At 42.8% G+C, this 14,886-nt stretch overlaps 1 protein-coding gene across 1 annotated transcript in view; it reads right to left on the bottom strand.

Moving 5' to 3' along the window:
• Positions 1–342: 342 nt before the first annotated feature.
• The window catches only part of SLC25A26 (solute carrier family 25 member 26), a 253,856-nt gene continuing 239,312 nt past the window's right edge, over positions 343–14,886 (bottom strand). The window contains exons 9-10 of the mRNA XM_053720688.1: positions 14,483–14,556; positions 343–503 (exon numbers count right to left, since the gene is read on the bottom strand). Coding sequence (XP_053576663.1) covers positions 407–503; positions 14,483–14,556 — 171 coding nt within the window. The 3' untranslated portion in view covers positions 343–406. The remainder of the gene's footprint in view (positions 504–14,482; positions 14,557–14,886) is intronic.

Here is a 14,886-nt window from a genome sequence, read left to right as displayed (position 1 = left end):
CCTCTGGGTAATGCTACAGATTTACCGCAGGGTACCCGACCTCTCACATACACTATGGAAGAACTCACAGGGTAAATATGTAGATCAGCCAGTTTATTAAACCACAGGATCTCAGCTCTCTTGTATAAGTTGTACAGCGATACAGTTGGTTTTGTGCAGAGGAGCAAATTTAAGCCTGTATTGTTGTACATTTTATACAGAGAGCTGGGATCCTGTGGTTTAATAAACTGGCTGATCTACATATTTACCCTGTGAGTTCTTCCATAGTGTATGTGAGAGGTCGGGTACCCTGCGGTAAATCTGTAAGTTGAAGATCCTCCGATCTGAATCATGACAGAAAAATTTTGGATTTCGTATCCCTTTAATTTTCCCAACAATGTCCATAGGGATTTTTCTTTTCCAGGCATTAGAGCAGCAAACTCCGCACTTTGTCATAAGATCCAAGGAATATAAACCCACCCAGACTAATCGCGGTCATTCTTGGGATAATGCCAGCAAATAACCTGTAAGCATAAAACAAAATAAATAGACATAAGACAAAGGAACATGATTCTGTGCGTCTGGACATTACTTGGGTACAAATACTACAGAGATATTGTGTTACATAGATACTGGCAGATCATTGGCAGGATTCACTACACATCAGACATTAACATAACTGCCGTCATTTGCACCATGAACATTCTCAAAGGATATTGCTGTAAAATATTTACTAAATTTGCTTTTTCAGTTGCACAAATTATCTTAAACTACATCTGGTAATGATTTTTATGCTGCTAGAAAACAAGTTCATGACTGAATTAGCAAATTCCCATCAGGAAACAGACATAGAAAACGTATCGGTCACATCATACTGTACTAGAGCCTATTCTAGGGAGTCGTAATGTTATTTACCCATTTACTCTGCATGGGTTAAACACATAGTAAGCTAAGACTGTTCATATTCACTAATGATTCGGAGCATGATCGCTTTTCATTATGAATGTACCTTAAAAACATACTTGTCCTGACAGTTATTGTAATTAAAGGGACAGTTTACAATACATTTTTATCCCCTTTAATTTGTTCCCAATTATCCATTTTACCTGCTGGATTGTATTAAATTGTTTACAAATAGTGAATTTATCTTTATGTCAGTATTCGAAAAAGCTGATTTTGCCAGTTGTATCCCTACCTATACTGAAAGTTTCTATATACTTAAGTATTGGCTAAATAAAAAGCTGTGCAAACATAACCAGCAGAAGGAATTACACTCCCAATTGGAAGCAGGAGAGAGAAGCAATAAAAACAAAATTTATGCTTACCTGATAAATTTATTTCTCTTGTGGTGTATCCAGTCCACGGATTCATCCATTACTTGTGGGATATTCTCCTTCCCAACAGGAAGCTACAAGAGGACACCCACAGCAGAGCTGTCTATATAGCTCCTCCCCTAACTGCCACTCCCAGTCATTCGACCGAAGACAAGCAAGAGAAAGGAGAAACTATAGGGTGCAGTGGTTTAAAAATAAAAAACACCTGCCTTAAAATGACAGGGCGGGCCGTGGACTGGATACACCACAAGAGAAATAAATTTATCAGGTAAGCATAAATTTTGTTTTCTCTTGTAAGGTGTATCCAGTCCACGGATTCATCCATTACTTGTGGGATACCAATACCAAAGCTATAGGACACGGATGAAGGGAGGGACAAGGCAGGCACTTAAACGGAAGGCACCACTGCCTGTTAGACCTTTCTCCCAAAAATAGCCTCCGAAGAAGCAAAAGTATCAAATTTGTAGAATTTTGAAAAAGTATGAAGCGAAGACCAAGTCGCCGCCTTACAAATCTGTTCAACAGAAGCCTCATTCTTAAAACCCCATGTGGAAGCTACCGCTCTAGTGGAATGAGCTGTAAATCCTTTCAGGAGGCTGCTGGCCAGCAGTCTCATAAGCTAAGCGGATTATACTTCTTAGCCAAAAAGAAAGAGAAGTTGCCGAAGCCTTTTGGCCTCTCCTCTGTCCAGAGTAGACCACAAACAAAGCAGATGTTTGACGAAAATCCTTCGTAGCTTGTAAATAAAATTTTAAAGCACGAACCACATCAAGATTGTGTAATAGATGTTCCTTCTTTGAAGAAAGATTAGGACATAGTGAAGGAACAACAATCTCCTGATTGATATTTTTATTAGATACCACCTTAGGAAGAAAACCAGGTTTGGTACGTAACACTACCATATCTGCATGGAAAATGAGATAAGGGGAATCACATTGTAAAGCAGATAACTCCGAAACTCTTCGAGCCGAGGAGATAGCTACTAAACACAGAACTTTCCAAGACAAAAGTTTAATATCTATGGAATGCAAAGGTTCAAACGAAACCCTTTGCAGAATCTTAAGAACTAAATTTAAACTCCATGGCGGAGCAACAGGTTTAAACACAGGCTTGATTTTAACTAAAGCCTGACAAAACACCTGAACATCTGGAGTATCAGCCAGACGCTTGTGCAAAAGAATAGACAGAGCAAAAATCTGTCCCTTTAAGGAACTAGCTGACAATCCCTTCTCCAATCCTTCTTGGAGAAAAGATAATATCCTAGGAATCCTGACCTTACGCCATGAGTAACCTTTGGATTCACACCAATGAAGATATCTACACCATATCTTATGATGGATTTTCCTAGTGACCGGCTTTCGAGCCTGAATTAAGGTGTCCATGACCGACTCAGAGAAACCACGCTTTGATAAAATCAAGCGTTCAATTTCCAAGCAGTCAGACGCAGAGAAATTAGATTTGGATGGTTGAAAGGACCCTGAAGTAGAAGGTCCTGCCTCAGCGGCAGAGTCCATGGTGGAAGGGATGACATGTCCACCAGATCTGCATACCAAGTCCTGCGTGGCCACGCAGGTGCTATCAAAATCACAGAAGCTCTCTCCTGCTTGATCTTGGCAATCAGACGAGGGAGCAGAGGAAACGGTGGAAACACATAAGCCAGGTTGAAGAACCAAGGCGCTGCTAGAGCATCTATCAGCGCTGCCTTGGGATCCCTGGACCTGGATCCGTAACAAGGAAGCTTGGCGTTCTGACGAGACGCCATGAGATCCAGTTCTGGTTTGCCCCAAAGTTGAATCAACTGTGCAAATACCTCCGGATGGAGTTCCCACTCCCACGGATGAAAAGTCTGCCAACTTAGAAAATCCGCCTCCCAGTTCTCTCCTCCTGGGATATGGATAGCTGATAGATGGCAAGAGTGAACCTCTGCCCATAGAATTATTTTTGAAACCTCCAACATTGCTAGGGAACTCCTTGTTCCCCCTTGATGGTTGATGTAGGAAACAGTCGTGATATTGTCTGACTGAAATCTGATGAACCTGACCGCAGCAAGCTGAGGCCAAGCCTGAAGAGCATTGAATATCGCTCTTAGTTCCAGAATGTTTATCGGAAGGAGTGCCTCCTCCTGAGTCCACGAGCCCTGAGCCTTCAGGGAGTTCCAGACTGCACCCCAGCCCAGAAGGCTGGTATCTGTCGTTACTATTGTCCAATCTGGCCTGCGGAAGGTCATACCCTTGGACAGATGGACCCGAGATAGCCACCAAAGAAGAGAATCCCTGGTCTCTTGATCCAGATTTAGTATAGGGGACAAATCCGTGTAATCCCCATTCCACTGACTGAGCATGCAAAGTTGCAGCGGTCTGAGATATAGGCGGGCAAACGGCACTATGTCCATTGCCACTACCATTAAGCCGATTACTTCCATACACTGAGCCACTGAAGGGCGAGAAGTAGAATAAAGAACACGGCAGGAATTTAGAAGTTTTGACAACCTGGCCTCTGTCAGGTAAATCTTCATTTCTACAGAATCTATCAGAGTTCCTAGGAAGGAAACTCTTGTGAGAGGGGATAGAGAACTCTTTTCTTCGTTCACCTTCCACCCATGAGACCTCAGGAATGCCAGAACAATGTCCCTATGGGACCTGGCGATTTGAAAATTTGACGCCTGTATCAGAATGTCGTCTAGGTAAGGGGCTACTGCTATACCCCGCGGCCTTAGGAGTGACCCTAGAACTTTCGTAAAGATTCTTGGTGCCGTAGCTAACCCAAAGGGAAGAGCCACAAACTGGTAATGCCTGTCTAGGAAGGCGAACCTGAGAAACCGATGATGATCTCTGTGTATCGGAATGTGAAGATAAGCATCCTTTAAGTCCACGGTAGTCATATTGACCCTCCTGGATCATAGGTAGGATGGTTCGAATAGTCTCCATCTTGAAGGATGGGACCCTGAGAAATTTGTTTAGGATCTTGAGATCTAAGATTGGTCTGAAAGTTCCCTCTTTCTTGGGAACTACAAACAGATTTGAATAGAAGCCTTGCCCCTGTTCCTCCTTTGGAACTGGGTGGATCACTCCCATAACTAGGAGGTCTTGAACACAATGTAAGAATGCCTTTCTCTTTATCTGGTTTGCAGATAATTGTGAGAGATGAAATCTCCCTTTTGGGGAAGAAGCTGTGAAATCCAGAAGATATCCCTGGGACACAATTTCCAACGCCCAGGGATCCTGGACATCTCTTGCCCAAGCCTGGGCGAAGAGAGAAAGTCTGCCCCCTACTAGATCCGTTTCCGGATCAGGGGCTGATCCTTCATGCTGTTTTTTGGCCTGCTTTCCTTTGTTCCAAGCCTGGTTAGGTCTCCAGACCGGCTTGGACTGGGCAAAATTTCCCTCTTGTTTTGTATTAGAGGAAGTTGAAGCTGCGCCACTCTTGAAGTTTCGAAAGGAACGAAAATTAGTCTGTTTGGTCCTTAATTTGTTGGACCTATCCTGAGGAAGGGCGTGACCTTTTCCTCCAGTAATATCAGAAATGATCTCCTTCAGTCCAGGCCCGAATAGGGTCTGCCCCTTGAAGGGAATGTTGAGAAGCTTAGACTTTGAAGTAACGTCAGCTGACCAGGATTTGAGCCATAGCGCCCTACGCGCCTGAATAGCAAAACCTGAGTTTTTAGCCGTTAGCTTGGTTAAATGAACAACGGCGTCAGAAACAAATGAATTGGCTAGCTTAAGAGCTTTAAGCCTGTCAAGGATATCATCCAACGGGGTTTCTACCTGTAGAGCCTCTTCTAGAGACTCAAACCAGAAGGCTGCAGCAGCAGTGACTGGGGCCATGCGTGCAAGGGGCTGGAGAATAAAACCTTGTTGAATAAAAATTTTCTTAAGGTACCCTCTAATTTTTTGTCCATTGGATCTAGAAAAGCACAACTGTCCTCGACAGGGATAGTTGTAAGCTTCGCTAGGGTAGAGACTGCTCCCTCCACCTTAGGGACCGTTTGCCACAAGTCCCGTGTAGCGGCATCTATAGGAAACATCTTTTTAAAAACAGGAGGGGGAGAGAACGGTACACCTGGTCTATCCCATTCCTTAGAATTAATTTCTGAAAACCTCTATCATCCAACGGGGTTTCTTAAAAAACTGTACTGTGCCTTTAAGGGGAAAAAACAATCACAAACTGCAAAACAGTGAAAAAAAGCAGTAAACTCTACAAAATTTTTACAGTGTGTATAATAGACTAAAATAGCATTGCACCCACTTGCAAATGGATGATTAACCCCTCAGGCTCAAAAACGAATCAGAAAAACGGTAAAACCGTTATAAACAGTCACAAGCAAACTGCCACAGCTCTACTGTGGCTCCTACCTGCCCATAAAACGACTTTTGTAGGCACAAAAACCCTTTACAGAGGTCCAATATGTCAGGGGACTCCTTCAGGGAAGCTGGATGTCTCAGACTGTAAAAACTACTGCGCAATTAGAGCGCGAAAATAGGCCCCTCCCACCAAGTGAAAGGGCCCTAAATAACTACTCCTAGGAGAAATCTAGTCAGCCATGTGGAAAACTAGGCCCCAAATAAAGATTTATCACCCTCAGTAAAAAACGTTTTTTATATATCATGCAAACGTTTTACACACTAAGTAATAAGAGCAAGTAACATGAATATTACCCTTTACTGCAAGCATGATCCCAGTCGTTTGTTAAATCACTGTAATCAGGCTTACCTTAAATATATCAGGCACTGTCAGCATTTTCTAGACCTTATCATCTCTCTAGAAAAAAATATACTGAACATACCTCAGAGCAGTTAATTCTGCAGGCCATTCCACCAGCTGAAGTTTTCCCATACTCTTCAGTTATGTGTGAGAACAACAGTGGACCTTAGTTACAACCTGCTAAGATCATCAAAAACCTCAGGCAGAACTCTTCTTCTAATTTCTGCCTGAGGTAAAAACAGTACAATGCCGGTACCGTTTAAAAATAACAAACTTTTGATTGAAGATAAACTACACTAATTCACCACATATCTCTTGATACTTCCTTTCTTGTCGAGAGCTGCAAGAGAATGACTGGGAGTGGCAGTCAGGGGAGGAGCTATATCGACAGCTCTGCTGTGGGTGTCCTCTTGCAGCTTCCTGTTGGGAAGGAGAATATCCCACAAGTAATGGATGAATCCATGGACTGGATACACCTTACACGAGAAATGTTAATTTTCAGTTCTGTCTAAGCAGTGACCTTTGGTTTACAGACATAAATAATACAAAGCATGTGTGTGTACAGAAAGTGATCAAATAAAGAGATCTGATTTCTCTGCAAGCTCAACCCATTTTATCGGATTCTGGTTTGAAAGCACAAAACCAGCTGTTTCATATACAAACTAAACCCCAAAGGAGCAATTTCTCATACATGTTTTACTCTGCTGCTTGTATAAGAAGTAATTTGAAACACAATAGAAGAAAAACAGTTTTACAGCGTACTGTCCCTGAAGTTCTGTATTTTCACAGTGGGTCCTCCATCTTGGAATTTAAGTATTCTTGTTGTGCACAACCGCTGCATCGCTCTATATTATATCTAAGGGCTAAACAAAAGCCTCTGCTTTGTACTGTGCTAATAAAATGCTATTCTCACTGATCTGTGAGAGCACACAGCTTCTGTCACAACACCACCCAGCAGATTATTGTCCCTTTAAGGGCTGCTGCAGGTCTTGATAGTTTATACACAGTTTACACAGAGACATTGAGGAGTGTGACCCAAACATCTGTAAATGCGCTTGAGGGTCAGGAACCGCAGAGGCTGCGTCAATCATGAAAACTTCTCTGTATAGTTTATCATTCTAATCCAAGACTATTTGTACAATGTCCAGTTTATAACTTGTATTAGAGGACTCTGACTACTCTGTATTGTGCATATGACACTGTACGCAGCAGACTTTACCTTATTTATAAAGCGCCAACAGATTCTGCAGTGCTGTCCATGGGTAACAAAGATAAAAGGACAGTACAATATGAGACGCCAGACAAAATTTAACAAACAAATACAGGGGGAATTGGGAGCCCTATTCCCGTGGGAACTTACAATCTAAATGGGTAGGAGGGTGAGAAACCAGAGGTGGGGACTGCAAAGGTGGCAATGATGTTAGTGTGGAGTTAGATGAGGGCAGCTATTAAGCAAGTGGAATTCATTAGTTACTGATTTGGTGATAGGCTTCCCTGAACAAGAAGGTCTTTAGGGAGCGTTTAAAGGAGGAGAGGTTGGGGGAAAGTCTGACAGCTCGAAGAAGTGTGTTCCAGAGGGTTGGTGCTGCACGAGAGAAGTCCTGTAGTCTAGCATTTGAGGAGGTGATGGTAGAAGACGCAAGGAGTAGATCGTTGTTGGATCTTAGGGGATGGGCTGGAGTATATTTGTTGATGAGTAAGGACAGGTGGGGGGGGCTGCATTGGTGAGGGCTATTTAGGTAAGAGTGAGAATTTTGAATGTAATTCTGCTGTGAATGGGGAGCCAGTGAAGGGACTCACAGAGGGGTGCATCGGATACAGAGCGTCGGGAGAGGTGGATTAGCCTAGCAGAGGCATTTAGGATAGATTGAATGGGGGAGAGGCGGGAGAGAGGAAAGCCAGTTAGTAGGCTGTTACAGTAGTCAAGCCGGGAAATTACTAGGGAATGGATTAGCTGTTTAGTAGTTTCAGCACTCATAAAAGGACGAATTTTGGAGAAATTGTGTAGATGGTTGCGACAGGATGAAGAGAGCGATTGGATGTGGGGTATGAAGGACAGATTGGAGTCAACTGTAACTCCTAGGCAGCGGACTTGGGGAGAGGAGGATATAGTGGTGTCACTAACAGTGATAGTAAAGTTAGAAACTGGAGTAGAATTAGAGGGGGGGGAATTAGAAGAAGCTCAGTCTTGGTTTTTAGGTGGCGAGAGGCCATCCAGGAAAAAATGCCAGATAAGTAGTCGCTGATGTGGGAAAGGACAGGAGAGAGTGCAGTGTTGGATAGGTAGATCTGAGTATCATCACCACAGATGTGATAGTTCAAGCCATAGCTACTGATAAGTTTACCCAGTGAGGAAGTATAAATAGAGAAGAGTAGAGGGCCTATAACAGAGCCTTGAGATACTCCAACAGACAGAGGCAATGGAGAGGAGAAGTCGCCAGCAAATGAGACAGTAAAGGACCTATTAGAGAGATAAGAGTGGATCCAAGAGAAGGAAATGTCACAGAGCCCAAGGGAGAGGAGAGTCCGTAGGAGGAGGGGATTGTCAACAGTGTCAAAGCCGCAGACAGGTCAAGTAAGATAAGTATAGAGTAGTGGCCATTGTTTTTAGCAGAAAGGAGATAGTAACCTTGGTGAGGGCAGTTTCAGTTGAGTGTTGGGGACGGAAGCCAGATTGCAGGGGGTCAAGCAATGAGTTGGAGGATAGGAAGTTTGTTAGGCGATTGAAAACTCGTTTTTCCAGGACTTTAGAAGCTAGCGGAAGTAGTGATATGGGGCAGTAGTTTGCAGGAGAATCGGGGTCGAGGAGGGTTTTTATGAGGATGGGGGTGACCTTTGCATGTTTGAAGGATGATGGAAATGAACCAGTAGTAAGGGATCATTTGAATATGTGAGTAAGAGCTGGGGTGAGGGTAGAGGACAGAGAAGGTATTAGATGTGAAGGGATAGGCATCTATTTATCAAGCCGTCAACCGGAAATATGCTGGAATTCTGCAGCGTATTTGTGGCGAGCCTGATTCCCCTTATTTATCAAACCCTACAGACCGGCAAAAGTAGAATTTTGTGACATAACATACGATCCGCCGGTCTCAGTCCGACACAGATCGATGCTTACGTCATTACAGATGTTCCGAATGCAAATTCGGCACTATCTGACTACTTTTGCTAGTTACCAATCTTCTACCAGGTACGCTCGGCACTATTTCGGCCCAGCGTACCTGGTTTTCAATCCGCCGCCCTGGAGGCGGCGGATGCCATAGGAATCAATAGGAGTCTGAAAGCAGCGAAGGCTTATGTTCGCTGCTGCCCGATATCCCATTGATTCCTATGAGAACGTTTACACCTAACATGTACCCCAAGTCTAAACACCCCTAATCTGCCCACCCTACACCGCCGTCACCTACATAATACTTATTAACCCCTAATCTGATCCCCTACACCACTGCCACCTACATTATACTTATACCTATTAACCCCTAATCTGCCCCCCCACACCACCGCCACTATATTAAATTTATTATCCCCTAAACCTAAGTCTAACACTAACCCTAACACCCACTAACTTAAATATAATTTTAAAAAATCTAAATAAATATTCCTATCATTAAATAAATTATTCCTATTTAAAACTAAACTAAATACTTACCTATCAAATAAACTCTAAGATAGCTACAATATAACTAATAGTTACATTGTAGCTATCTTTGGGTTTATTTTTATTTTACAGGCAACTTTTTATTTATTTTAACTAGGTGGAATAGTTACTAAATAGTTATTACTATTTAATAACTTCCTAGTTAAAATAAATACAAATATACCTGAAAAATAAAACCTAACCTATGTTATAATTACACCTAACACTACACTATAATTAAATTATTCTATCAGCCAATAGGATTGAAGTTCAATCCTATTGGCTGATCCAATCAGCCAATAGGATTGAGCTTGCATTCTATTGGCTGATTGGAACAGCCAATAGAATGCAAGCTAAATCCTATTGGCTGATTGGATCAGCCAATAGGATTTTTCCTACCTTAATTCCGATTGGCTGATAGAGTTCTATCAGCCAATCGGAATTGAAGGGACGTCATCTTGGATGACGTCACTTAAAGGACCCGTCATTGTTCAAGAAGACTCCGGATGTCTTGAAGATGGAGCCGCTCCGCGCCGGATGGATGACGATAGAAGATGCCTTCTGGATGAAGACTTCTGCCCGTCTGGAGGACCTCTTCTGCCTTCGGCCCGGTTGGGTGAAGACGTCTCCCGGTAAGGTGATCTTCAAGGGGTTAGTGTTAGGTTTTTTAAGGGGGGATTGGGTGGGTTTTAGAGTAGGGTTGGTTGTGTGGGTGGTGGGTTTTAATGTTGGGGGGGTTGTCATTTTTTTTTTACAGGTAAAAGAGCTGATTACTTTGGGGCTATGCCCCGCAAAAGGCCCTTTTAAGGGCTATTTGTAATTTAGTGTAGGATAGGGCTTTTTTTATTTCGGGGGGGGCTTTTTTATTTTGTTAGGGGGATTAGATTAGGTGTAATTAGTTTAAAAATCTTGTAATTTTTTTATTATTTTCTGTAATTTAGTGTTGGTTTTTTTTTGTACTTTAGATAATTTTATTTAATTGTATTTAGTTTAGGGAATTAATTTAATTATAGTGTAGTGTTAGGTGTAATTGTAACTTAGGTTAGGTTTTATTTTACAGGCATATTTGTATTTATTTTAACTAGGAAGTTATTAAATAGTTAATAACTATTTAATAACTATTCTACCTAGTTAAAATAAATACAAACTTGCCTGTAAACTAAAAATAAACCCTAAGCTAGCTACAATGTAACTATTAGTTATATTGTAGCTATCTTAGGGTTTATTTTATAGGTAAGTATTTAGTTTTAAATAGGACTAATTTATTTAATGATAGGAATATTTATTTAAATTATATTTAAGTTAGAGGGTGTTAGGGTTAGACTTAGGTTTAGGGGTTAATAAATTTAATATAGTGGTGGCGGCGACGTTGGGGGCTGCAGATTAGGGGTTAATAAATATAATGTGGGGGGGCAGATTAGGGGTTAATAAATATAATGTAGGTGGTGTGGGGGGGCAGATTAGGGGTTAATAAATATAATGTAGGTGGCGGTGGGCTCTAGGAGTGGCGGTTTAGGGGTTAAACACTTTATTTAGTTGTGGCGGAGTCCGTGAGCGGCGGTATAGGGGTTAATACATTTATTAGAGTTGCAGTGGGCTCCGGGAATGGCGGTATACGGGTTAAACAGTTTAGTATAGTGTGGGTGTTTAGTGACAGTATACCAATAAAGCTGGGAAAAAGCCGAAGAGCAGCGAGATCGATGACTGTTAGTTAACAACAGTCCGCTGCTCATCGCCCCCTACTTGGTACGCGGCTTTTTGACTGCTTTTTTGATAATTTTGGAGAGCATATTCAGGTCCGCGGCAGCGATGTTAGGTGAGCGTATTGGTGCCGTTGAATGCAGATAAGTTGACAGCTTGATAAATAGATGCCATAGGGTCAAATGAGCAGGTAGTGAGGTGTGAGGAAGATATTAGGGAACTCACTTAATTCTCAATGGTTGGGGGGAAAATACTGAGAGTGTTGGAGGGGGTGACCGGGGGCGGAGATGGAAGGTTGCAGTCTTGTGGTGGGATGTTTTGTTGAAAAAGTAGTCTGCCAAGTCTTGAGCACTAAAGTCAGATGAAGGGGGTGGTGCAGGTGAATAGAGGAGAGAGTTGAAAGTGGAGAAGAGACGTTTAGGGTTTGAGGAGTGAGAAGATATGAGAGAAGAGAAGTAGGTTTGCTTGGCTAAGTGAAGAGCAGTGGAGTAAGAATAAAGAATGAACTTATAGTGTAGGAAATCGGGTTCAGAGCGGGATTTCCTCCAGGCACGTTCAGCAGCACGGGAGCATCTTTGTAGATAGCGTGTTTGCTGAGAGTGCCAGGGCTGGAGCTGACGACGTTGGTTTTGCGTATTTGTGGAGGAGTATTGTTATAGTGGGTTGTAACAAGGTCAGGGCAGGATACCGTGGAAGTGTGGGGAAGGTGTTTTTAAATAAGGTTAGAAAGTTGGAGAGGATCCACAGTGTGCAGATTTCTACAGGTGCGGGGGGGGAGAAATAGGTTTAGCCTGTACATTAAGATTATAGGTGAGCAGATGGTGGTCTGAGATGGGAAATGGGCGACAGGTGACGTCAGAGAGAGAGCAGAGGTAGGAGAATACCAGATCAAGAGAGTGCCCATTGCGGTGAGTAGGGAATAGGATGGATTGTGAGAAACTAAAGGAGTTTGTGAGTGAGAGAAGTTTATAGGCAGCAGGGGCAGATGGGTTATCAATGGGGATGTTGAAGTTCCCTAGGATTAGAGCAGGTGTATTTGTAGAGAGAAAGTGAGAAAGCCAGGCAGCAAAGGTGTCAAGGAATTGGGAGGTTGGTCGAGGGGGGCAATAGATAACTGCCACCTTGAGGGAGAGGGGGGAGAAAATGCGGATGCAGTGGACTTCAAAGGAGGAGAAGGAGAGAGATGGATGATGGATGCAGGTGCTGATAGGAGCAGGAGGGGGATAGTAAGATTCCAACAAAGCCACCATGTCTGTCACCTGGTTGTGAACAGTTGTAAGTTTGTTACAGACAGAGCGCTGTGGGTTAATGGAGATGAGATTGTTGGGATCACGTGACCTTGAGTTTGTATTGTGGGAGATTGATCGAGAGTGTAAAATTGTGGTGAATACTGCAGGGCCAGGGTTAGGAAAGACATCCCCAGTAGCAAACAGTAGTAGCAGTGAGAGTGACAGAAGGTGAGAGTGAGTCTTGTAGGAGCGTGTATGATTAGACACAGGAGAGACATCCCCAGCAGCAAGCAGTAGTAGCAGTGAGAGTGACAGGAGGTGAGAGTGAGACTTGTAGGAGCGCGTATGATTAGACACAGGAGAGACATCACCAGCAGCAAGCAGAAGTAGCAGTGATAGTGAGACTTGTAGGAGCGCGTATGATTAGACACAGGAGAGACATTACCAGCAGCAAGCAGTAGTAGCAGTGATAGTGAGACTTGTAGGAGCGCGTATGATTAGACACAGGAGAGACATCACCAGCAGCAAGCAGTAGTAGCAGTGAGAGTGACAGGAGGTGAGAGTGAGACTTGTAGGAGCGCGTATGACTAGACACAGGAGAGACATCACCAGCAGCAAGCAGTAGTAGCAGTGATAGTGAGACTTGTAGGAGCGCGTATGATTAGACACAGGAGAGACATCACCAGCAGCAAGCAGTAGTAGCAGTGATAGTGAGACTTGTAGGAGCGCGTATGATTAGACACAGGAGAGACATCACCAGCAGCAAGCAGTAGTAGCAGTGATAGTGAGACTTGTAGGAGCGCGTATGATTAGACACAGGAGAGACATCACCAGCAGCAAGAAGTAGTAGCAGTGATAGTGAGACTTGTAGGAGCGCGTATGATTAGACACAGGAGAGACATCACCAGCAGCAAGCAGTAGTAGCAGTGATAGTGAGACTTGTAGGAGCGCGTATGATTAGACACAGGAGAGACATCACCAGCAGCAAGCAGTAGTAGCAGTGATAGTGAGACTTGTAGGAGCGCGTATGATTAGACACAGGAGAGACATCACCAGCAGCAAGCAGTAGTAGCAGTGATAGTGAGACTTGTAGGAGCGCGTATGATTAGACACAGGAGAGTTAGATGGGGAAGTATTGCTAAGGAAACAGAGTTGTTCATGAGAGGACAGCATAGGGGATGAGAGAAGGATAGTGTGGGGATTATTGATGTTACCTTATAACGGGTTATTCCTTGTATTAGAAAGAGGAATCTGACTACTCTGTATTGTGCATATGACACTGTACGCAGCAGACTTTACCTTATAACAGGTTATTCTTTGTATTAGAGAGATGACTGACTACTCTGTATTGTGCATATGACACTGTACGCAGCAGACTTTACCTTATAACAGGTTATTCTTTGTATTAGAGAGATGACTGACTACTCTGTATTGTGCATATGACACTGTATGCAGCAGACTTCACCTTATAACAGGTTATTTCTTGTATTAGAGAGGAATCTGACTACTCTGTATTGTGCATATGACACTGTACGCAGCAGACTTTACCTTATAACAGGTTATTCTTTGTATTAGAGAGATGACTGACTACTCTGTATTGTGCATATGACACTGTACGCAGCAGACTTTACCTTATAACAGGTTATTCTTTGTATTAGAGAGATGACTGACTACTCTGTATTGTGCATATGACACTGTACGCAGCAGACTTTACCTTATAACAGGTTATTCCTTGTATTAGAGAGATGACTGACTACTCTGTATTGTGCATATGACACTGTACGCAGCAGACTTTACCTTATAACAGGTTATTCCTTGTATTAGAGAGATGACTGACTACTCTGTATTGTGCATATGACACTGTACGCAGCAGACGGCAAGAGAATGATTAGTTCTGTTCGTACCCAGCGACTCCCTGCGTCCTCCATATTGCGTTTAGGGCAAACAGGACATTTCCTCTCGCTGTACTGGAGCCCGTCTGAAAGAACAAACGAATAAGCTGATTACATAGGGACACTGTACAGATAAAAAAGGGACCGTAATAACCCCTGACAGGCGATCCCAGACGACACAAACGTAAAGACTTTTTTTTACATAGTTACTAGAGGCAAATTTTTAGATTTCTTTGTTTGCTTTTAAAGGGACGGCAAACGACTTAAATTGACATCATATATAAGTAAGAGAGGACCATTAAATACGGTATATTTGTATAATCAACAAATGCATAATAAAAAGAGAACGCAATAACATTCACTAGATTTGTTTGTGACTATTCTTATTTACTTTCACCTTTTTGGCCTCCTGCACC

Source organism: Bombina bombina, chromosome 7 (assembly GCF_027579735.1).
Source record: "Bombina bombina isolate aBomBom1 chromosome 7, aBomBom1.pri, whole genome shotgun sequence".
In the NCBI taxonomy this organism is placed as follows: domain Eukaryota; kingdom Metazoa; phylum Chordata; class Amphibia; order Anura; family Bombinatoridae; genus Bombina; species Bombina bombina.
The sequence above is the reverse complement of the archived record's forward strand: the minus strand, read 5'-3'. Positions and strand labels throughout refer to the sequence as shown.